Source organism: Corvus cornix, chromosome 20 (genome assembly GCF_000738735.6).
Source record: "Corvus cornix cornix isolate S_Up_H32 chromosome 20, ASM73873v5, whole genome shotgun sequence".
NCBI classification, from domain to species: Eukaryota; Metazoa; Chordata; class Aves; order Passeriformes; family Corvidae; genus Corvus; species Corvus cornix.
In genome coordinates this window covers 867,299-889,670 of record NC_046349.1, presented here as the reverse complement: position 1 = coordinate 889,670, position 22,372 = coordinate 867,299, and the positions used below count along the sequence as shown (strand labels likewise).

Here is a 22,372-nt window from a genome sequence, read left to right as displayed (position 1 = left end):
AGGAGCCGCCCCTGCCGGCCCGGCCCCTTCCGGCGGCCCCGCCCGGCCCGGCGCGGGGCGGCTCCGTTTGGGCGGGAGCGCTGGGCCCGGCCCGGCCCGGCTGTGGGACACGCTCGGCTCGGGGCGTCCGGCTCGGCGTGACTCGGCTCGGGGTGACCCGGCGATGGCGGTGCCCGCGGCGGCGGAGGCGGTGCCGGGCCGGCAGCGGGCCCTGGCCGCCGGCTCGCCCGTGGACTACATGAGCATCACCAGCTTCCCGCGGCTGCCCGAGGAGGAGCCGAGCGGCGCGGCCGAGAGCGGCCTCCGCGCCCGCAAGGAGGAGGACGCGTTCCTGGGCGAGCAGGACACGGGTGAGGGGCGGCGGCAGAGCCCGCCCGCGGCCCCCGGCACCCCCCGGCCCTCGGCCCCGCGCCCGGAGCGAGGCTCCCCGGGCTCCCGCCGTCCCTGTGCCCCGGCCCCGCGTTCACCCCGAGGGACGGAAGGCAGCGAGAGATCCAGGGGTTCGGCACAGAGCTTCCCCGGGCAGCCTGGAATGTGCTCTCCCACAGCCAGCTTGGCCTTCCAGCCTGGACCACTTGTGCATGGCCTCCTTGGATGCTCTATGAGCATCTCTCCATCCGGGATGCTCCTCGAGCATCCCTCGGTCTGGGATGCTCCATGCCTCCGGTGCTCAGCTGGAATAAAGTCAGGTGATCATTTGATCCCTGAGAAAATCCTCTGCCTATTTTTAACTGATTGCTTCCTCCTCCATAGTTGAGAGAAATGTTGTTCCTCCCCCACGTCATGTTTCTTCAAGCGGCGTTACCCTTCCCCCCCGGGGCTGCTTCCCAATCCGGGTGCCTGCCAGCCCCCAGGCCCAAGTTTGCACAGCCCCAGGCACCCCTTGCCCTCTGCCCTGTCCCACTGTGCCCACGGGTGAAGCTCCCATTGCCCATTCCCACCCTGTGCTTTGCTGGCCGTCGAGGTGAAGCCGCTGCCTGCAGGGGTGTGGGAACAACTCTCCTAGAAGCACGAGGCCTCTTGTCACACACCCAGAATCTGATGGAGTTTTGGCTGTGCCAATGCATGCAGGTGGGGCAGCTGGAGAAGCTGCTGCTCTCCTGGCATTTGTTGCAGGAGCACCTGCAGAGCCCCCCAGCAGCTCCAGTCTCTGCTGTCTCATTGCTGCAGCTCCAGAGCTGAGGTGGCCCTGGTTCTCCAAAGCATTGGCTCCCCCATGAAGCCACGTCTCCTTCATGGCCCCACGGAAGCCAAGTGGGGTTTGGTGGCTTCTCTTTCAAAGCATGCACATTGATGGTGGGATGGGCCACTGGCATTGGCTGTGCAGGCTGCTCCTGGCTCCTGCTGCTCCCAAGTGACCCCTTCCAGCTGCTCCCATCCCCAAACCACAGCTCTGCTGTCCCTATTGCAACACCAGTGGTCACAGAGACTGAAAATAGGATGTCTGTGGCAGAGAATGGAGGTACTTCGTGGTGGGAGGGCCGTGGTCTGCCCTCTTCCACAGTTGCTTCCTAGGTATTCATGTCCCCTTGTGCTGGGCTGGCCTGTCACCAGAGGGGAGGGATGGTGTCCTGGAGGGATTGGGCAGAGGAGTCCACTCACTGCTCACTGTTTCCCTGCAGCTGGGGCTGGGGCCTTACTTGGGTGTGCCAGGGGCTGTATGTGACACCCCACCCCAATGGCAGCCCCTGCCAGGCCAGCTGTGGCCCCCACCGGGGCTACCAGCCAGTCCTCCCACTCAGTCCAGCTCACTTAGACCAGAAGAGCCCATGAGGGGCTCAGTGTGTGCTCAGAGGCTCAGTCTGGAAAAGCCAAGCCTTTCCCAGTCCCACTCCTAAACCACCACAGCACAAACGAGATTAAATTCACCCTGAGGGGATTCCCTGGCTGTGGGAGTTTACTCCTGGTTGCAGCATCACTGAAATTAAAACTCCCTCCTTCCCTGGCCTCAGGAGAGCTGCAGCCAGGTCATGTGAATGCCATGGCAAGGACTGGGCTGACAGTGCCCAGGGCAATACCACCTGCCAGAGCAGAGGGACAGGCAGTTGATGGGGGATGTGGGCATTCCTGCTCACTCCCCTCTCCCCTTCCAAACCCAGGAAACATCTCCTGTATGGAGGGACAAGCTTCTCATTTTGTCTTTTCCACTTGGTGCTCCTCTTTTTCCTACTGTGGATGCACAGAGCACTGCAGCCCCCGAAAAAATTCTTCCAGAAGCCCTGGATGATGCCCTGAGCTACTTGGTCCACTTCAGAGCCCAGCAGAGATGGGCACGACCTCACAGCTGCCCCAGCAGCTCCATGTGCCTGGCAGCCACTGGGACGGGCAGGGCATCCTCAGCCGGTGTCCTCCCAGCACAAGGGCAGCAGCTGACACTCACAGAGATTCAAGGCATCTTTCAGAGCAAAAAAGAGACTTTTTCATCCTGCTGAGGCCCAGCAAACCCCTGCCCCACTGCTTTGCCATCTTGGAGCCGGGTGTCCAGTGTGCGGCTTCATTTCCCAGTGGGCCTCATCTGCCAGAGGAAGCAAGGAATTAAAGCAGAGTCCTTCCTGCAGCGGAGCGAGTGGATGTTCCAAGGCCTCTGGTTTGCAGGTTTGCTCCTCTCTGCCCTTGCTTCCCTAGAGGTATTTTCTGTGCACAGGCCAAATGTTTTGCTTTACCTCTGTTTTGCTCAGATGCTTTAGCTCTATCACAGCTCCAAGTAAAGCTGCTGCATTTTTTTTAATATCTTAATTTCCTCTTCTTCAGTCTCGCTGCATTTCAGAGACCTGTTTGCTGTGTTAAGAACCCCTCCTAATGGAGCACAGGAGTGGGCCTATCATTGAAGACTGATGAATGGACTGAAATGGAGTAAAATTCAGGGGGTTTTTGTCTCTCTTAATCTCCAGGGAAGTCAGTTTGGAATAACTAGAGCTAAAGGAAGGGATCAGTAAAATGACCCAAAGCAGTATCCGAGCCAGAAAGGCTCCTGGGAGCTGGGATCAATAGGGAAGGTGATAGCCATGCTGGAAGGGGCTCAGCGTAATGTTAGTGCTGGATAAACACTGCAATAAGAGCCCCGAGTTGCTCAATAACTCACACTTGTTTCCTCCCTGCTGCCCACAAAGACCCAGACTCCTTCCTGAAGTCTGCGCGCCTGCAGCGCCTGCCCTCTTCCTCCTCGGAGATGGGAAGCCAGGACGTGTCCCCTCTGCAGGAGACCAGCAAGGACCCCTTCTCCGGAGACTGCAGCTGCCGGCAGGACGGGCTGACTGTCATCATCACCGCCTGCCTGACCTTTGCCACGGGCGTCACCGTGGCCCTCATCATGCAGATCTATTTTGGGGACCCTCAGGTAAGACAAAACAGTGGCTTTATGGTTGGGCTTTGGCTCCAAAGATGGGAGAGCTCCCTAACTTTCCTCCTGGTTAGCAGTTCGGCAAGGGGAGTACTGGGGAGCCATGGCTGGTGTCAGTGAGGCCACGGGTGCTCAGTCTCCCCCAGCTCCACCCCAAACTGGCTTGCAAGCCTTTTCCTGTGCCTGGAGGTTGTGCTTGAAGAGCCAAGCCGGACTCAGAGCTTGCCCCGTGGCCAGGGTTTGGGGGTGCTGCTAGTGGGGAACAGACAGCCCCACTGCTGTGACTCCAGCTGTGGCTTGAGCCAGATGGGAGTGCTTTCAGAAAATAATCCTTGGTTAAACAGTAGGCATCTTGTCCACTTGGACAGAGTTTTATGGATTATGGGCATACATGCCCAGATTCACCTCTGGAAGATTCATCCAGGACCAAGCAGGGAAATAGCTGAAAACAGAGGTGAACCTCCTGCTAATCTGTCCCACGGCCCAGTGATTGATTGCAGAGCCAAGGCAGCATGGCCACGGGGTTGGATCCTCCTGCAGAACCTCTGCTGGGGTAACCGTCAGCCAGGAGTCACCATCACCATCTCCGTGTGCTGCCATGGCCCTTCTGTCTGTGCATGTCCCCAGGCCAGCCTGGCTCATGTTGAGATGCTGCAATTTGTGCCACAGGGATGAAATCAACTCTTTAAAACATCGTGTGACTGCATTAGCACAGCACTGGCACAAGGATGAGAACAGGCTGTGGTTCTGGGGGCATGCTGCATTCTTTGCCGCTGTATCCCCATTCCCAGTGGCTGCCTGGCTGCAGCACAGGGACAGCTCTGGGCTTGTGAGGGGCAGAGAGAGACGTGGCCCCCAGCTTAGAGTGGCACACAGAGTGTGGAAAGCTGTCTGAAATGGTGGCCGTGGCTACCTGCAGCTGCACTGGAGCGGGGATGTGCCAGGGGACATACGGTTCCCACTGCCATTTGTTGGATCAGCCATGGCCTCGGCACTGGCCCCAGGCTTCAGGTCCCACATTGGTGGGTGCAGATCTGGGCAGCACCAGCAGCACAGCCCAGCACAACCCTCTCCTGTCTGGCAGCTGTTCCACCGCGGCGCCGTGGTGACGGACGCCGCGCGCTGCACCGCGCTGGGCACCGAGGTTCTGGCCAGGCGCGGCTCCTCGGTGGATGCGGCCATCGCCTCAGCCCTCTGCGCCGGCATCGTCAACCCCCACACCTCGGGGCTGGGAGGGTAAGTGTGGGGCACTCGCCCCTGCTCTTGTCTTCAGGTGTCCTCAAGTGAGTGGTTTCACAGAACCCCAGAATGGTTTGGGTTGGAGAGACCTTAAAACCCATCCAGTTCCACCCCTGCCATGGGCAGGGACACCTTCCACTATCCCAGGTTGCTTCAAGCCCCATCCAGCCTGGCCTTGGACACTTCCAGGGATGGGGCAGCCTGCACCAGAGCATGGTGCCCCCACCACCTCCCCCTCAGACAGAGGAATATTTCTTCCAAATACCTGATGTAAACCTGCCCTCTGGCAGTGTAAAGCCATTCCCCCTTGTTCTGTCACTGTCTGCCCTTGTAAAAAGTCCCTCTGCAGCTGAGAAATGCCTCCGTGGCAGTGCCAGGCCCAGGGTGTGGTGCCAGGGCTCTGACATCAGGCAGTGATGTGTCCACAGTCTGCCATAGTGACCCTTCCTGTGCACCGTGCTGCCAGCACAGGACAGAGACCCCCAGGCAGGGAAATTTGTTTCTGCTGTAGTGACTGCCAGGATCATCCAAGCCCCAGGCTCGAGAGGGCTGGTGAGCTCTGCTGTGAGTGTGCCAGGAGCTGCAAACACCCCGGCCTCAGTCCCAGTGCTTCCAGAGCCTGAGTCCTGCCTTCCACAAGCTCTGCTCCTGAGGCTGAAGCCCGAGCCCAGCTCCAGGCAGCTGCTGGGGGTGGGGGGGGGGAGGGGGTGGCTTTCTCCCAGCCCTCACACCCGGGGTGGCATCCACATCAGCCTGGTGCTCCTGGCTCTGCAGGAGGGCTCAGGAGCGTTGCATAAACCGCAGCCACCTGATCACTGCTCCAGCTGCACCACCCATTGCTGCTGTAAGCAAAAACCCTCTTTTGTTGCAAAACTGCTCAGATTAGAAAGAAAATCCCAGATGGTCCCACCTTGGCATTGGAACAGAGCCAGTGGCTCCCTGGTCAGGCAGGCGGGGACTGCTCCAGCCTCACCAGACTCAGCACAGGGCTGCCTGTGTCCCACACCGACCCTGCCGTGGCTGTCCTGGTGTATGCCCTAGGGAAGGACGGCAGCATTCCCTGCTCCTCCGGCCACCCCGGGGCCCTGCTGCGGCTGGTGACCTGCCACAGTGACCCTCGTCACCCTGGACCAGCCCTGGCCGCAGTGCCGCCCGAGCTCTCCGGCAGCGGCTGTTGCAGGAGCAGCCGGGCCGTGCCCTGACGCTGTCTCGCCACAGGGGCGGGGTGATGCTGGTCCACGACATCCGCAAGAACAGGAGCTGGGTGATCGACTTCCGTGAGGTGGCTCCCCTGGGCATCCCACTGGAAGAGGACCTGCTGCAGGACACCAAGGTGAGAACCAGTATCCCACAGCCGTTGCCTCCAGGGCTGTTGTCTCCAGCTCTCCTGCCTCCAAATTTCAGGCCAAAGGGCAGATGCCCAGCAAAGTAACAGGAGGTCTCTCTCATCATGGGAGATCCTGGGCCCTACAGACATGGAGAATTTAGGGGAAATACTTCTTTATCAGCCCCAAAATACCTGCAGAGCTTTAGGGAGTAAAGAGGCGTGTCCCTGTGGCAGCAGGGTGCTGGGAGAACAAGAGCCCCAGGAAGGAGCATAATCCCAGGTTGTTCTGCTGAGTTATTTCTCCTGACCAAACTGGGTTGAAAACAAGATTGAATTTGCCTCTCTCCTTTCAAAACCTTTTATTCCATAGTAAAGTGGCTTGCTACAGACCTCTTCCCCTCTCCTAACTATGCAGGTAATTCTAAAGTAAACATGACTTGCACCTCCTTGACTTGCAATTGGGGACCGTGTCCTCGTGGAAAGGAGACTACTCTCTTCCTTGTTGTCCTTCCTATTTTACAGCCAGGTCTGCTCGTGGGGGTGCCAGGCATGATCCAAGGAATGCACCAGGCACACCAGTTACATGGCAGGTAAGACACGAGGCACAGGCTGTGCCCTGGGGTCCCCATGAGCCCTTGCCATCAGGCCACGTTCTCAGCCACCACTCAAAACCATTAGCTAAGTACCGGGAGGCTTGTGTTGAAAGAGATGTTCATTTTTTGGTATTTCATGTACAAAAGACAAAATTCAGCATCAGGTCATGTTTTCTGCAAAGTGAGATTTTGGCTAAGATGTACCATAAGTGTTCTGTTAGGGGTGCAGCACGTTGCCTCTCATGTCTGTGCTTCTTCATTCTCTCTTTAGCTGCATCCTAAGAGGTGTGCCTGTCCTTGGTGCTCTGTTGGGATAGGGAGGGAACTGAATGACTTGCTCAGGACCAGAGCCTGGCTTGAGATTTTGCTCCTGAGACGCCCCTTCCCCCATCCATGCACTGCCATTCCTCTCTGGGGCACATCCTGGAGCACTAAGATGATCCTGTTAAGGAGAAACACAAGCTCTGAAAGCTCGGTGCTCCTTTTCGCCCCTGCTGGCCCCACAGCCTGGTCTTCCAGGAGCCCCTGACTGCAGAGCCGAGCCCTGTGCTTGCTGCCTACCACCCTGCCCCACTGCACCCCTCCAAGGCCCGTTTCTCCTTGTCCTCTCTCCTTTGGCAGACTCCCATGGTCAGAGCTGCTGGGCCTCACGGCCGGTGTCGCCCAGAACGGCTTTAATGTCACACACGACCTGGGTGAGTACCTGGTGGGCAGCTGCCCAGTACAGGGCAGTTCACTGTGCAGGGAGCTGGGCATGTAGGTGGTTAGTTGTTGCTGTTGTACTGAGAACAGTGAAAAACAACATGAGTCCAATTTCAGGATAAGTGGCCAAAATGGCTATATTTAATGATATAAATTGGCTTATATAGCTTCATTTGCAAGGGTGGCATGACCCCATTGGTCACTTGACCACCCACCCTCTAGAAGGATAGGTGGAGGTTCCACAACGCCCATTCAAAATATTTTCTCCAATGTACCAAAACAACTTGGACAACAAGTTTGCAGGTGCAAGATAAAGTCTTGATTTACAAAAATCCTAAAACTGTTTTCAGCTTGCTTGCATGAGAAAGAAAAACTTCACAAGATGTAGCAGCTGGAAAATTCCTCTGCTCCTAGCTTTTTACTATCCACAGTTAGTCAGGGAAATCAGGGCTTTGTGCTCCTGGAGATGGATGATATTGGGAGCTGAACAATGTGTGAGCCACAGTCTGCCAGGGGACAGCGTGGTGGCAGCCAAACTGGAGCCCTTTGCCGTGGCTGGGCAGAGCCAGGGCAGAGCAGCCACACTGGGCAGTGCCCAGGGCCAGACAGGGAGGGGTGCTGGGGTTTCTTTGGGTTTCTTTGCCAGTTCCAAAGGACCCATGATCCAGCTCCCCTCTAGTTTTGCAGTAGGGCCAGAGGCAGCAGCAGGCCTCCAACGCCCCCATCAGGTCCTTTGCGCCTTCCTGACCCCTGCTTTTTCTGGATGTCCTTCCCCTTCTCACCTGCAGCCAAAGCCCTGAGTGAGCTGAAGGACCTGAACTACTCTGACCGATTCCATGAGCTCTTCCTGCCCGATGGGCAGCCCCTGCTGCCTGGAATGTTCGTCCGGCGGCCGGACCTCGCGGCCGTGCTGCAGCTGCTGGGGGCAGAAGGGGTGTCAGCCTTCTACAGCGGAAACCTGACCCAGGAGATGATCTCCGAGGTGAGCCAGGACTGTCCCTGTCACCTGCCAGGCTGGGGCTGCCACCTGCTTAAGGTGACAAACGGGGGATAAGCCAGGTGCCAGCACAATGATGGGGACAGAGGCCTCCTTTTCCTTTCCTGTCCCTGCGGTGGTGTCAGTGACACACAGCCCATTCCCACCGTCTACAGAAGTGAAACGTCCATTTCCTCTATAACCAGGACAGTCTGGATGGAAAACAAAAACCAGTTTGAAGCCCCCTCTGGGCTCTGTTCATTTGGGTGACAAAGCCTTTTTCCCCAGAATGAGAGGCTGTTGAGAAACAAGTTGTTGTGGTTAGTGGAACTGCAGGATACAGACTCCAGGAAAATGGTTTAGAAAAAGAAACCTGTGAGTCTTGAAAGCAGAGGATTAGACAGGCTTGGTCCCACTTGGGGTTGCCCTAGTTTAACTCCTGGTACAGGTGCTCTGGAAAAAATATCAAAACCAAAGTAATTCTGGTAAAAAAAGCCCCCAACAAACCATAACAACTTTCCTCTGTGTGGCTGCAGTCAGGGTGGTCAGGGCACCATTTTATTGAGCCACCGTGGTTCAAATGATGCTCCTTCAATAGTTCATCAAGAATCTCTAATGTGTTCATTCCACTCAAGCCTCAGACATCTGTGGGCTCTGTGTTTGGAAATCACCCTCTGATGGTCCTCCCCCATCTCCATCATGACTCAGTCACAGAAGACCTGCGTGGAGGGAATCACCCGTCTTTCCTGTGTTCATGAAAATTACCAACCCTGGTAAATTGTACCTCTGACAGGAGTCTTACAGGAAGACCAAGGCTACAGCATACCCACTGTCAGCTAAAATCATTTCAAATAGGGTGGGAACAGTGATTTTTTAGTTGAAATTTCTAGTGATGGCCACCTGCCACACCTGGACTCCATATCTCCTGGATCCATAATCCTGGCAGTGTTCAATACCCCTTAACACAATACCCCTGGCACTGCTTGCCAGCCAGGGCAGGGAAGGCTGCAGGGCAGGGCCAATCCCCACCTTCCCAGGCAGACAGAATGTCCTGGGAGCACCCCTGGGGTGGGTGAGCTGTTGCAGGTGAGTGCAGAGCCTTCCTGCGATGCTGAACAGTGAGCCAGGTCACCAGGGCTGTGAAAGCACAGAAAGGAAGATGAAGGAACCTGGCACTTGGCTCAGGAATCTCAGTGGAGTGTGTTTGACAGTGAGGGGTGTGCTCCCCTGGGCCAGCACGAGGAGCACAGAGAGCCTTGGCCCAGCCTGTTCAGTGTGCACTGCTTTGCTCTCGTGCAGGTCCACAACTACGGAGGAGTCTTGGTGGAGGAAGATTTCAGCAATTACAGTGTCACTGTGGAGGATCCTGTGCACACAATCTATCGAGGTACACCCTCACCCATTGCAATGCAGCTCCAGGGAAAAGTTCTCTTCACCTCACAAGGGGTGGCAACAGCACTGAACAAGAGTTGAAGTCAAAGCTGTGCTGAGATGTCTGCAGAAAGGCTTTCCAGGGAGTTTCCTGCTATTCCCTGCTGACACTGATGTGTCATGGGTGGTTCAGAAAATTTTCAGGAGTTTGAAATGTTTTTTCCCTTGAAAGTCTAAAGATGCAACATGGTCACATCTTGAGGCAACGTCTCAGTAGAAGCTGGACCTACAGTTAAAGACAGTTCCCAAAGGGAGAAAAGCTAACTATGCAAGAAGTTTCTAAAATGTCATCATTTTCTTGCAGTCCCTGTATTTACCCTCCTTGTAGCTGTAATGTTGCAAACTCATTTTTAGGTGGCCTTCCAGTATGTAAAAAGGGTTTATAAAAACGAGGGAAAGTGACTTTTAATATGGGCAGATAGTGACAGGACAAGGGGGATAATTTTCTACTAAAAGAGAAGAGATTTAGATTAGATGTTAGGAAGCAACTTCTCCCTGTGAGGGTTGTGAGGCCCTGGCACAGGGTGCCCAGAGCAGCTGTGGCTGCCCCTGGATCCCTGGAAGTGTCCAAGGCCAGGTTGGACGGGGCTTGGAGCAGCCTGGGACAGTGGAAGGTGTCCCTGCCCGTGGCAGGGGGTGAGACTAGATGACCTCTAAGGTCCCTTCCAACCTAAACTATTCTGGTTTTCTCTGATTCTATCTCCATTCTTCCATACTGCAGTCTACAAACCAACAGCCAACCAATAAGAACTGAATTTCAGAGGTGAAAAAGCATCCCTGTTTGGGCTTCATTCATCCTTCATGAAGAAACAGAAAGATACAACAGGGATGTTCTGGGGAACCCTTCTCAAATCGTGTCTCTTTCTATTATTTCCCCTCTAATCTGGAAGGGTTTCCCTGTCCTCAAGGACACAACTCATGGACAAGTGTTCTCACTGGATGGTGTCTGACAAAAGCAGCTTCATTCCTCTCCTCTTCCCTCCACAGGTCACCTTGTTTTCACTCCCCCACTTCCACATGCAGGTCCTGCCCTGATCGCAGCACTGAACATCCTTGAGGGCTTTAACATCACAGGTCAAGGATCCAGAGGGAATATCTTGCACTGGATGGCAGAGGTAAGAGGAAGTTCAACATTTGGCTGAATTGCTTGTGCTGCTAGAGAATGATTTATTTATTTTGTGGTTGTACAAAAATGTTTGTAGGTTATTCCCAGAGGAGAATGAGCAAATAGATTGCTAAGGTGTAAAACTGAGCAGTGTTGCTGTCTCAGAGGCTGAGCAGGAGGATCTTTCCTGCTTGGGAAGAGCTTTTTGAGAACAAACTGTTGCTTTTGTCCATTTCTCGTATACAGTCATCTCTGCAGAATGACCCCACAGCACTTGAGGGTGGTCTCATCAAGTTCCTCCACCTCTGAGCTCCAGTGGCCCTGGCCGTTGCAGAGCACCCAAGGGCACTGCAAGGTGTGCTGCAAGCAAAAGCCTCTACATGGTGATGACAAGGAAAACTGACCAATACTCCACATTTTAAAAAAACACATTTTTGCCCACCTCCTGATCTCTGTGGTCCAGAATTTTTCCAGCATTTAGACTGTCCTACCAAAAACATTGCAGCTTCTCAGGAGGTTGAGCAAGTGCTCTGTCTCCTGCTCTGTAAGCAGAGTTATGCTCTTAGATGCTCCACAGATCCACAGATGGGGTTTACGAGTTGGAAATTTTAATCGGGGATTTAACCACATCCTTGTAGCAGACAGGACAGTGGGTGCTTGGAAGTGTCTCAGCAAAAATGCAGCAACTGGAGGAGTTACACACTGTGCAGAGGCACAGAAGGTTGACTCACATGAGTTATATTTGAGCTCTCTTCAGGAAGCTTTGGGTGAGTCTATTTGCTCTGCCAAGAGTTTCACCTGTTGGTTATCCTGGAGCAGCAACCTCCAGCTCCAAGGCAGTCACTTCAGGAGATGTGTAACCCTGATTGCCTGGGTCCCACAGCTGAACATGTTGCTGAGGCTCAGTTGATGCCATGGTGATTCTTTGCCTTTCTTTGATACCCCTTTTATATACCTTTTATAGCTTTTTGTATTCTTAGTGGTTTTTAGCCTACATTCTTAGACTTATTTTGTTAAGCTAGGAGACTAAACATCTTAGAAGCCCCGGACCCCAAGGTCCTCTCCAGAGCACATTCTGTAAACTAAGATAGAACCATCCAGGGGAAGGTTCCTCAGGGAGAGGGGCTCATTCAAGCCTCTCATTGGGGAATCTTTGATAGATATGCTAATTAGTAACACCTATAATGTGATACCCAATCTGTCGTGGGTGGGCATTGCAGGGTGCATTTTGGCACATTCCACCTGGATGTGTGCACCTAAGGATCCTTAAAGCAAATACAGAGGTAAAACCCCTTTTTCCCTTCCAACCATGTTTGATTCTTGATTTTAAGACCTGGAAAAGGCATCACAGTGCTAGGGCAGCATCAGGTATCCAGCCCTGGGACAACCAGGACCAAGATGTCCTTAACCTCAGGGGTGGAAGTGCTCTGCATGTTTCCATGGAGCTCTTCCCTGACCACCAAGCCCTTGTCCCCCGCCATGGTGTGGTGGTCAGTGGATACTGCTCCATGGAAATGCTGCCTTCTCCAGAGGTTTGTCATGTTCTACTCTCCACACAGTTGATAACCAAGGAGAAGCTGTTGCTGTGTGGCACATTCCAGACCAGCAGTGCCATCTCACTGGCTGCCTGCAGGGGAGTGGGCTGTTCTGAGTCCTGAATGAGCATGGCTCGACCTGCAAGCTGAACGTTGAGTGTGTTTCTGCTCGGCACAGGCTGGCTTGGCTGAGGAGCAGCTCTCTCTCTCTCCTTGTGGCTCTGCCCTGGCTGTGCTGTAATCCCAGTCCTTTGAAATTGCACCTTCCCATTTTCAATGGACTGTCTTAGGCAGGATTCTGCATGTTTGAGAAACCAGATCCTTTCCTCCTTTTGCACCATCACTCCCTGACGTGTGCTGGGACTGATGCTTTCTGTTCAAACCCTTTGGATGGTTTACAGCCAGGAGCTGGGCAGCAGCTGGGGAGCAGAACAGCTCATTTCTGCTCAGCACTGGTGCTGGGCCAGCCGAGCTGGGATTCAGAGGCAGCAGCGAGCCCAGCACCCACTGTCCCATTGGGATTCAGTCTGATCTCTGCTCTTGTGGTGACCACTCAGGAATGGAAATAGAAAGTAAATGGCATCCTGGAGACCCTGTCTGCCAGCTGGTGATGAAGCTGAACCACTGAGCTGGGCATCAGCTCCTGCCAGGCACGTTGCACTTGTGGCTTCCCACTGCCAGAGGGCAGGGTTAGATGGGATATAGGGAAGAAGTTCTTCCCTGTGAGAATGGTGAGCTGCTGGCAGAGGTTGCCCAGAGAAGCTGTGGTTGCCACATCCCTGAAAGTGTTCAAGAGCAGCTTGGAGCAACATGGGAAGGTGTCCCTGTCCATGGCAGGGAGATGGAATGTGATGAGCTTTAAGGTCCTTTCCAACTCCAACCATTCTGTGATTCTGTGATTGTACAAATGCTGCTGGATTCGCTTGGCTCCCCCAGCACAGTTTGCCATGCCAGACTGAGGCTCTTTGGTTCCCATACCCACATGTGGCAGCCCTCTGCACTGAGGTATTCCCAGAACCCAGGCTTTTGGTCATTTTTCTTCATAAGCTTTAGCCAACACACCAGGACACCAGATACCTCTTCCAGTTTGGAGTATCAGAAATTGTATTTCCAGGGCCACATAAATGTTTTTCCTTTCCTCTCCCTCCCCTTTCCTCTCCTCTCCTCTCCTTTCCTCTCTTTTCCTCTCCTTCTCCTCCTCCTCTTTGTTGCTCTCTTCCTCTTCTCCTTTCCTTCCCTTCTTTCTTTAGACATTAAAAATAGCCCTGAGTTTGGCGAGCAACCTTGGAGATCCATCTGGTGACGTGTCTGTCACTCACACAGCAGAAGGCATGGTGAGGTATGTCTGAGGAGGACAGGCACGGTGACAGTTGCAGGATATGTGGGTTGGATATCATTCCCGGGTTTGCTCTGCCCTGAGCTTTTTCTCCCTCTGTTTTATGAAGGAAAGGTCAGACCCTGAGTGTCCTCCCAGGGCTCATTCTTTCACAAGGATCACAGCTGATACCACGGGGCTCTGGGGGTGGGTCACAGGATGTCCTCACTCAGAGGTTTCCTGGAGCCAGCTTGAGCTTGAGGGTTCCTCCCACTTTGCCACTCCTCTAAACATTCCCTTTGGGTGGGTTGGACAAACAGCCATCCCTGTGGGCAGAGCCACATGTGCCATTTCTGCCTCTCCCTGCCCCACTGTGGGGCTCGGGGCCTTGCAGAACACCCAGATCTGCAGGAGAGGCCAGGCCTGGGGTTTCAGCCCAGCGTCCCACCTCAGAGCCACGTTTAGCCACGGCTGGTGGCTGGGCTGGGCTGGACTTGTCCTCCTCCTCCTGGCATTCAGCTGGGGTTGTCACCTTGGCTGTTGGGGGTGGGTTTACTCCTGGTGAGGGCAAACAGGAGTAGACAGAGTCTTTGGAGGTCCATGGCAGACTGAGTGCCTCTCTGTGCAGACTGAGCCACCTTGTCACCCCTTCCTTCCTTGGGGTGAACCAAACCAGCTCCCTGTCCTCGTGCAGCCCCTCGGGGACACCTGGCCATAGCTGTGTAGACACACCAGGACATGTCCAGCTCCCCAGGCTCACTGCTTGCTTTCCTCTCTCCCTCCCTCCTTGCTGAAGTAAATCAGAAGCCAATTCCCTGCGCCAGCTGATCAATGACTCCCAGTCCTTCCCGTCCGATCTCCGCGTGCCTCAGCTCCCCCTGGGGAGCGGGACCGCCGCCAGCCAGGTCCTCGTCATGGGCCCCGACGACTTCATCGTCGCCGTGGTGAGGTAAAGGATTGGCCTCTTCCCTCCATAATGAGCTCAGAGTGGGAGCAGGGAGGAGGGAGTAGGTTCAGCAGGACAGGATGGCACCGGACCTGGAGCAGCTGGGCTGCTCTGTCCCAGTCAGTCCTGCAGCAGAGGAATGGGAGAGATGGGCTTGAGATGTGTGGGCTGCTGCTGCTCTGCCCTGTGCAATCTTGGAGCCCTCTCACGATGAAACATGGCTGGAGTGGCCTGTATCTGCTCCCTGGGGGAGAGGTGATGGCAAATTTCGGACTGATGGAGGCAGATCCATCACAGCAAAAGGAATGCTCAAACACAGGGAGGGACAGAGCTGCTGTGGCCTATGTGGCTCCTGCTCCTTAGTGCATGGAAACTGCCTCTTCTCAATCTCACCAGCCCTAGAGAACCACCAAAGAATCTCTATCAAAACAAGGTGGCACAGAAAGTTGGAACCCTGAAAGCCTCAAGGTGTACAAAAATCTCTGGGATGATTTTGATGAAATTTCTTTGTGTTTCTTTTCAGTTCTTTGAATCGTCCCTTTGGCAGTGGAATAATAACACCATCTGGAATCCTCCTGAACAGCCAGATGTTGGACTTCTCCTGGCAAAATAAAACAATGAACCACTCCATTCCCAGGCTGGTAATGAATGACATGACAAATTCTTTATTTACCTTTTTTTTTTTCCCAATTTTATTCTCATCTTCACAACAGGGAAGCAATTTAATGCCTTATTAATAACAGAGACAACAGCCTGTAGAAAGTTCCTGTTTTTCATTATATGAGCCACTGAAAGTGAGAAAACAGAGGGCTCCATGTCCAGCAGTTATTATTGCAATGCAGAACTATCAAACAACACTGCAGCCCAGATGCACTTTAAGTAAGTGTGGACTTGTATTAAGGACTCTCTTCATGAATTGTTGCTCTGCAGGTTAAAAAGTAACAGGTAGCAGGAAAAATGTCTTCAGGTCTTGGAAAGAAATGAATACAGACCTGCCCTGGTGGCCTCAGCGCTGCCTTATGCATTGTGAACCCACCCCACTTTGCTGGGGTGGTTCTTTGGAAGAGGCTGATGAGCTCCATGTTCCTTCTGTGGGAGAGTTGGCTTGTTGACATTTTTTGGTGTGACTTTTCTTCAACTGCAGCAAAACCTCCTTCAGCCTCGGAAGCGGCCACGGTCCTTCCTGCTGCCCACCATCGTGAGGCCCTCCGAGGGGATGTGTGGGACCTACCTGTGTCTGGGGGCCGGCAACGGGGACAGAGCCCTGAGCAGCATCGTCCAGGTCAGCGCTGTGTCCTCCCAGAGCAGCTGCTCAGCTCAAAGCTGAGTAGGGTCCCCTCCTTTCCCTTCCTAATTGGCCCAGGCTGGGTCAGAACTGGTGGCCACAGGTTACTGGTTCAATCTTTGATGTCACCAGTTCCACACTTTGGTGTTTTCAAATCTCTAAGGGTTACCAATTTACTTTTCTTGCACCTTTCCTGGTGACACCACTCATAATTGTAGAGGAGAAGCCTTTTGGCACAATCTACAATGGTTTTTGTCATTCTAATACCTGTTCAAAACTCATCTTAAGGATGATTAAGAAAAAAAGGAACGTTTTGTTATTCAGAAAATTGCAGGAAACTGGCAGCCCTTTGGCCCTTTTCTGTATGAAAAGCTCCTTTTAGGGCATTCCCAACTGAATTCCTCCTGCTCAACACTGGATATAAATTGGGCAGTTCCTCTTAATTTATGATTTTTAATGAAGAGAAATACTTGCCAATGGCTTGATTGCATGTACAGCAGTAAAGGATTGCTAAAAAGAAAAGCACGGGAAGGGGTCCCAGTTTCCTTACCTTTTGGAAAGCATTACTCAGAGCAAAACCAAAGCCCAGAACTGCTTCGTAGTGCTTTGTTGGGAGAAGTCATGTGCTGAGCTTTTGGCTGTGACAAACACTTACTTAGAGCTCACATCGTGTTCCAGACACACAACTCTGCTAGTTTAGCAAGAGCTATGTGACAAAAAGCCCACGCTACCCTGAAAATGTCCTACTTTACAACCAACAACTTACAGGCCATATTCCAAGGACCTCAGTGTGTGCACACCCCTGCAGTAATTCATGCAGTTCAGTAAATGGTTCAAAATCTCCTTTGCCTGCTGCATGTGCAGATGCTGAAGCCACCAGTTCGGGGGATGCTCAGGAAGTTGGCTTCTCCTGTTCTCATCACTTCTTGTGTTATTGAGGATAATTTATTCTCTTGCAGGTTTTGGTAAATGTTTTAACATTTAACAAGAATCTGAGTGAAAGTTTGTCCCTTGGTCGACTTCACCCCCAGCTTCAGTCCAACACCTTGCAGGTTGACAGTGAGTATGGACACTGGGTGGGGCGCAGCCTACAAATCCAGCAAGTTTAGGAAAAGAGCAGGATTTTCTTAGTACTCTGCAATGGAAGTGCCACAGGTCACCATGTTCTAGGGTCCCCAGGGGTGTGGAGGGTTTTGGGGAAGACAAAAATCAGAATTCGACTTCTTCAAAGCTTGGAGTCTGTGCTGAGCCGTATCCTTTCCCTCTTGTCTTGGAAATGCTCCCCGACCCCTCCAGCACCACCTCTCCAAGCTCTTTCAGGTGCTTCTCCCCAGCCCTCCCTCTGTCCCAGCTCACCTCCTGCTAGTGGCCTTGTCCTGTCCTTAAATCCCTCTGGAGATCAGATGCCATTGAGGATATCCAAATCAACAAGACTGCAGCCTCAACTTCACCCAGACATGTGCTCAAAGCTTCCTGCACTTTATTCCCACTGCCATAAATTATATTCCTTCACTTTTCAGTCCAAGTCCCTTAATTCCAGCAGCTGGGAAGAAGGCACGGCTTATGGCAAGGCCTGTAGCTTGACAGTTCTGAAAACACAGCATCAGTGCTGGCACTCTGGAGTCTGTACTGTCAGCTCCTGTCCTGGTTACTGTAAGTCGTGGTCTATTTGGTGTTCTTCACACCACCCCAAACTTCACCAGAGTGAACCATAAGTGAAATTTGGTTCTCATTCCACACCAAATAGCCAAAGTTCCTGGGCTTTCCCATTTCAGAGGAAAGTCTGAGTGTGCCCTGCAGACTTGGAAACTAAAATGGAATTAAATCTAAAACTTCACAAGGTCCTAATTTGTGAGTTTGGACATTTGGCATCAACAAGATACATGTTAAGACACAACATATAAAGCTTAAACACCAGTGGGGCTTCTGTGTCCCTGCTCCATTTGTCCAGCTGCACCCCCAGCTCCGGGGCCTTGGGCACTTCTACTCATACAGAAATTATAAACCATCAAATGAGCCAAATAAAAGCAGAAGAGCAGCAACCTGAGGTAGAGGTCTGGAAGATTAAGAAATACACGCAGGGGAAGTTGGGACACTTAGCACAAAGTTTGTCATTTGGCATCTTGCTTCACTGTTGTTTGTTTTGAGCTGTCTTGCATCTTATTTTGACTAATAATTGTTAATACTCTTATTTGTAACTAAGAGTGGGCACTGCCTTGTGTTCTCTAAGGAGAATAACTACAATTGGTGTCAACCACGTATCTTCCCCTTCTTCCAAAGAGGAGAATCTCCCACATCTTTAAATGGTGGTGTAGATCCTCCCATAGCCCACAGCACAAAGCAGTGGCCCCTGGCCCTTGGCTTGCCCAGCTGGAACCTTCTGCAGGGGCTGCAGGCAGCTTCCCCCCACTGCAGACCCCAGCAGCATTTGCATCGAACACTGGTTTCAGTTACCAACTCCTCTTTTCAAATCCCTGCAGGTGAGTTTCCTGAGGAAGATATTGAATTTCTCATGGCCAGGGGCTATCAGGTGGATAAAGTCCCAGTGGTGTCCCTGGTGCACGGGGCCAGGAGAACCAACAGTTTCATCATTGGCCTGAAGGACCCCAGGAGTGCAGATGCTGCTGGAGCCACGATCTTGTAGCACCTCCCAGGGGACGTGTTCTGTGACCAAGGCTGACACAACCCCAGTGATGTGCATGTTCTGAAGTGGCCCCTTCTCCAGCCCCACACACTGCTGGGAAGATGTTCTGCACTCCCCACCCTGACAGCACCAGAGGAGTCGGCAGCACCAACATCCAGCTCTCTTTTTATTTTTCAATGATTTGGATTGCAAGCAGCCCAGTCCTTGTTACAGGAGTGGCAGGAGCACACTTTTCTTTTGGCAGTCTTGCTAATAGTTCAGTCTTTCCAAAGCCCAGTTCTAGCCTGAATCTTACTTTTAGGGAGCAGGAACATGAGCAAAGGAAAAAACGGCTGCTGCTGATGATGTTATTATTGATGATGATGTTATTATTGATGATGATTATCCTCATCTTCATGTCTTTCTCAAGTTCCTTCTTTGCCTCCAGGGTAAGGCAGTAATTAATACAGCCCAATGTAGTGTTTGTGGGTGTCTGCAGCTGGAATACTGCAGAGTCCTCCAACACTCTGTCTGGGCCAGCTGATTTTTACCAGCGTGCAGCATCCCAGGGAAGTTCCTGTGCTCACATCACTACCTACCTTGAATTTTGGCAGTAAATGTTTTGAATCCAGTTGCTGCACAGACTCACTGGCAGTCTGATTCTGTAACCAGAGCAATGGTTTTCAACAGCTCTAACAGTTTCTTCCTCTAACAACTTGTGCACCCCCCAGTAGTTCTCTTACAGAAGTTCAACCTCCTCAGTGATGAATTTCAGCTCAGAGGTAACAGGTTTAACTTTCTTAGACACTTTTTGGAGATATCTTAGCAGTACTCCACACAGTTGTGAAAAACCACAGACCACGGTCTGAAGACCACGTGGAGAGCATTTGGGTGGGTTCAGAGCTTTCCTTCCGCTGCCTTATCTCAGTCTGTTCCAAAAGCCTGTGTCATTCCTACAGAGAGGCTTGGGAATTTCTGCTGACTGAATTCATGGCTGTAACTTAGCTCCATGTTTTAGTACTAGTGAAGCTATTGGAAAAGCTGAAAAGAGTGAGAGAAAAGGTACAAACCAAACCAAACACTACTGAGATAATTTTATGTCCACAGCATGTAGTGAAAATAAAAGAATGCTCCTGCATTTTGTGTCTGAAATTGAGAAGGGAAGAATACCCCAGCTGACATCTGCACTACATCATTCAGCCCACATTTGGACATTTCCTGCTCTTTTTGCTGGCAAGTTAGAGACACCTGGCACTAAAAAATTCTGGAGTTTGATCATTTTCTATGGTCTAAAATGTGATGTTTTCCTTCATGGTGCAAATGCACCCATGGCCACTGTACATATTAGATATGTATGTCTGCTTATGGGTGTCTTGCTCTTTGATTTGATGATCACACCATTCACCCTGACCTTCCTCCCGAGGCACCCTGTGGCACCCTGTTTGTGCCACTTGATGCCATGGAGAGTGTGTGGCTCGTTTTGGGGTAGTCAGGGTCACAGGGCAGATAATTGGAGTAATTGTTCCTGCCACCCAAGAGCTGCAGATCTCAGAACGCCCAGTGAAGCATGTTGGGCTGAGTGACAAGAGAGGTGTTTTCATGCTCTGCTGAAGTGCAGCCACCCATGAGAGGAGCACAGCAGCTCCCACTGACAGGACCATCAGTAGCATTTCCTGTTCCAAGTGCATCCATGCCCTCAGCTGGGACAGGGGAAGCAAAATGTTGTATCTGAGGTATGTTCTGTGCCACCAAGAAGAGACTTTCTTCACGACAGGGACATCAAATCTATTTATTTATTTTTCTGCCATCAGCACTAGAGTTGGTCACTGCCCGAAGATGGAGAGTTCATAAATGTGTCTTGGAGCAGACCTCTCCAGGCTCCACAGGAAGGGAAGAAGGCAGTTTTGTGTGTTGAACCCCTCTGGACATGATCTGGGGGTTTCTGGTCTGTCCCAGCCCAGATCTGCCCCTTGGGCATGGAGGTTCTCTATGAACAGCTGCAAAATACGTGGTGAAGTCACTGGCAGTGCAGGACTTTGCATGAAATGTCACAAAACACTTTGAAAGATGAAATTCCTCCTTACTAACTGAATTCACCAACTTCTGATGCTGGATTCTGTGTGTATGTTTGAGAGTAAAAGACTTTGGTCTTGATTCAAAAGGGCACTCATATGTCCCAAAGTACAATTGCACAGCAATTATCCAGAATCTTAAAATAAAGCATGTTCCAAGGTGTTCTGCTGGATCATGGCCTGTATTGCAAAAACAGAGAAAACCGAAAATGATTGGAAGATGAGACCTATGCCCCTAGGCTAAGAGAAGTAAAGGTATTCTGAATTATTTCCCATTTTTTTCTGTTTAAAAGCAGCATCAGTATAGCACAGATGTATCCAACATGGACACCTTTAATCTGCTAACTGGCCCAGTGTCTCTAGTATTTTGAGCCCATCTGTTGTGATCTGATGAATTTAACATCTAATGAATTTAAGAGCTGACAAATTTAACGTGAGGTACCAAGAAATACCTGATGTTTCCCTCAGTACAGGTGAGATGGACATTGCGAAATAAAGGGCTGTATTGCAGAGATGTGTGTGTGCAGAGTACCTGTGCTGATTTCAGCCTGGCCCTTGCAGGCATCCGACAGCTCTGAATGAGAATTTGTCCTGAAACTTTGTCATGGATGTCAGTGAGGAGCTCAGAACACAAAATCCAAAGGGGCTGAGAAAAACAATAACCATTTTAAAAGGAACAAAGTAACACAAACAAAGTAAATACATTTTTTAAAAAGATGCCTTTGCTAAATGTGACAAATTATGATCCGGAATGTGGCCAGCTTGCTTCTGCCCAGGTTTGCAGTGCACGCCGTCAGTGTGCACTGGTTTCACATGGGGACAGGCTGGAGCCACTGAGTATCAGCACTTCATCCGTGTTTCTCCCTAGGGCTGAGCGCCCCTCTCGACCTGCCTGGGGGCTTTGGGCACTGCTGCTGCCCCTGACCATGGAGCACCCAGAGGGGGACGGGGCAGGAGCCAGCGCTGCCCTCCTGCAGCGCGGAGATGAGGATGCTCTGGTTTTGGGGCTGTGCCGTTCTGTTCCCATCGCTGTCCCGGGGGTGCCCAGACGTGGAGAGGGGCTGGAGCCCGCCTTGCTCCCAGCACTTCGGGCGGGGCAGGGGCTGCTGGGGTGGTCAGGGGGGTCAATCACTGCTGGTGGGGCTTGGCACAGGACAAGGCACCCCTGGGCACGGCTGCGGGACCTGCTGAAGAGCAGCCTTGGGCACACCGGTTGTTGCTGCACTGCAGCAGCTCCGGCAGCGTGTCCTGCCCCGTGCCCGGGGAAGCGGGCACTGCCAGGGGCAGGGCAGGACAGAGAGCCGCCGCTGCTGCCATAGCTGGGGCAGCAGGTTCGGGTCCCCCGTCTCAGGGGTGATGACCAGCGTCCTGCGGCTCTGCCGGTATCACCCGGAGGGGTCCCTCGGCTGGGGCAGCAGGTCTGAAAGTGCCATTGAGTGTCGGCCGGCCGGGTCAGCCTCCGGGTGCCTGCTGGAGCCTCCTTCCACTGCTGCCCAACCCGACAGGGCTGATCCGGGAGAGAAAGGGGAGTCAGGCCTCGGTAAACACCCTGAGAGGAAACCTGCATCTCTTTTATGAAGATCAGAAGCACTGAGGGGTTGGTAAAGTTTTGCAGAGAATCAGATGGAGCGGGAAGAGCTCCTGTAGCACCCAGGTGATTCCAGTGGTTTTGGAAAGCTCTTCCATACCTCAGTGATGGAAATTGGCACCTAGTCAGGGACAGGAAAGCTCTGACAGGCAGAGCTGGTTTCGGAGAGGCAGGGCACCATTAAACATGAAGCACACTTGTGTGGAGGGCAGGTGGAGTAGGAGCACCAGAGCACTGACACACGCTGCCCTCGAAGGGCTCTCCAGTGGTCACAGCATTTTTAGGGGCAGATTGT

At 52.5% G+C, this 22,372-nt stretch overlaps 1 protein-coding gene across 2 annotated transcripts; it reads left to right on the top strand.

The window, feature by feature from the left end:
* The first annotated feature begins 46 nt into the window (after nucleotides 1-46).
* Nucleotides 47-21,003, top strand: GGT7 (gamma-glutamyltransferase 7). Of its 2 annotated transcripts, none has more exons than XM_039563571.1 (15): nucleotides 47-350; nucleotides 3,111-3,337; nucleotides 4,425-4,576; nucleotides 5,798-5,912; nucleotides 6,429-6,496; nucleotides 7,121-7,194; nucleotides 7,990-8,183; nucleotides 9,477-9,564; nucleotides 10,596-10,723; nucleotides 13,499-13,587; nucleotides 14,360-14,512; nucleotides 15,033-15,150; nucleotides 15,654-15,791; nucleotides 16,754-16,853; nucleotides 18,275-21,003. In XM_039563571.1, the coding sequence occupies exons 1-15, from the start codon at nucleotides 164-166 to the stop codon at nucleotides 18,436-18,438; spliced, it is 1,995 nt and encodes a 664-aa protein (XP_039419505.1). In that variant the 5' UTR covers nucleotides 47-163; the 3' UTR covers nucleotides 18,439-21,003. The 2 variants fall into 2 exon arrangements, with proteins under 2 accessions (XP_039419505.1, XP_039419506.1); XM_039563572.1 differs by lacking the exon at nucleotides 47-350 and adding an exon at nucleotides 377-2,595.
* The last annotated feature ends 1,369 nt before the right edge of the window (nucleotides 21,004-22,372 follow it).

Excerpts from the sequence above, each read along its gene's own strand:
- GGT7 (XM_039563571.1), top strand. The coding sequence starts at position 164 with ATGGCGGTGCCCGCGGCGGCGGAGGCGGTGCCGGGCCGGCAGCGGGCC. Across the intron at positions 3,338-4,424 it reads TCTATTTTGGGGACCCTCAG|CTGTTCCACCGCGGCGCCGT; the intron begins GTAAGACAAAAC and ends CCTGTCTGGCAG. Across the intron at positions 9,565-10,595 it reads TGTGCACACAATCTATCGAG|GTCACCTTGTTTTCACTCCC; the intron begins GTACACCCTCAC and ends TTCCCTCCACAG.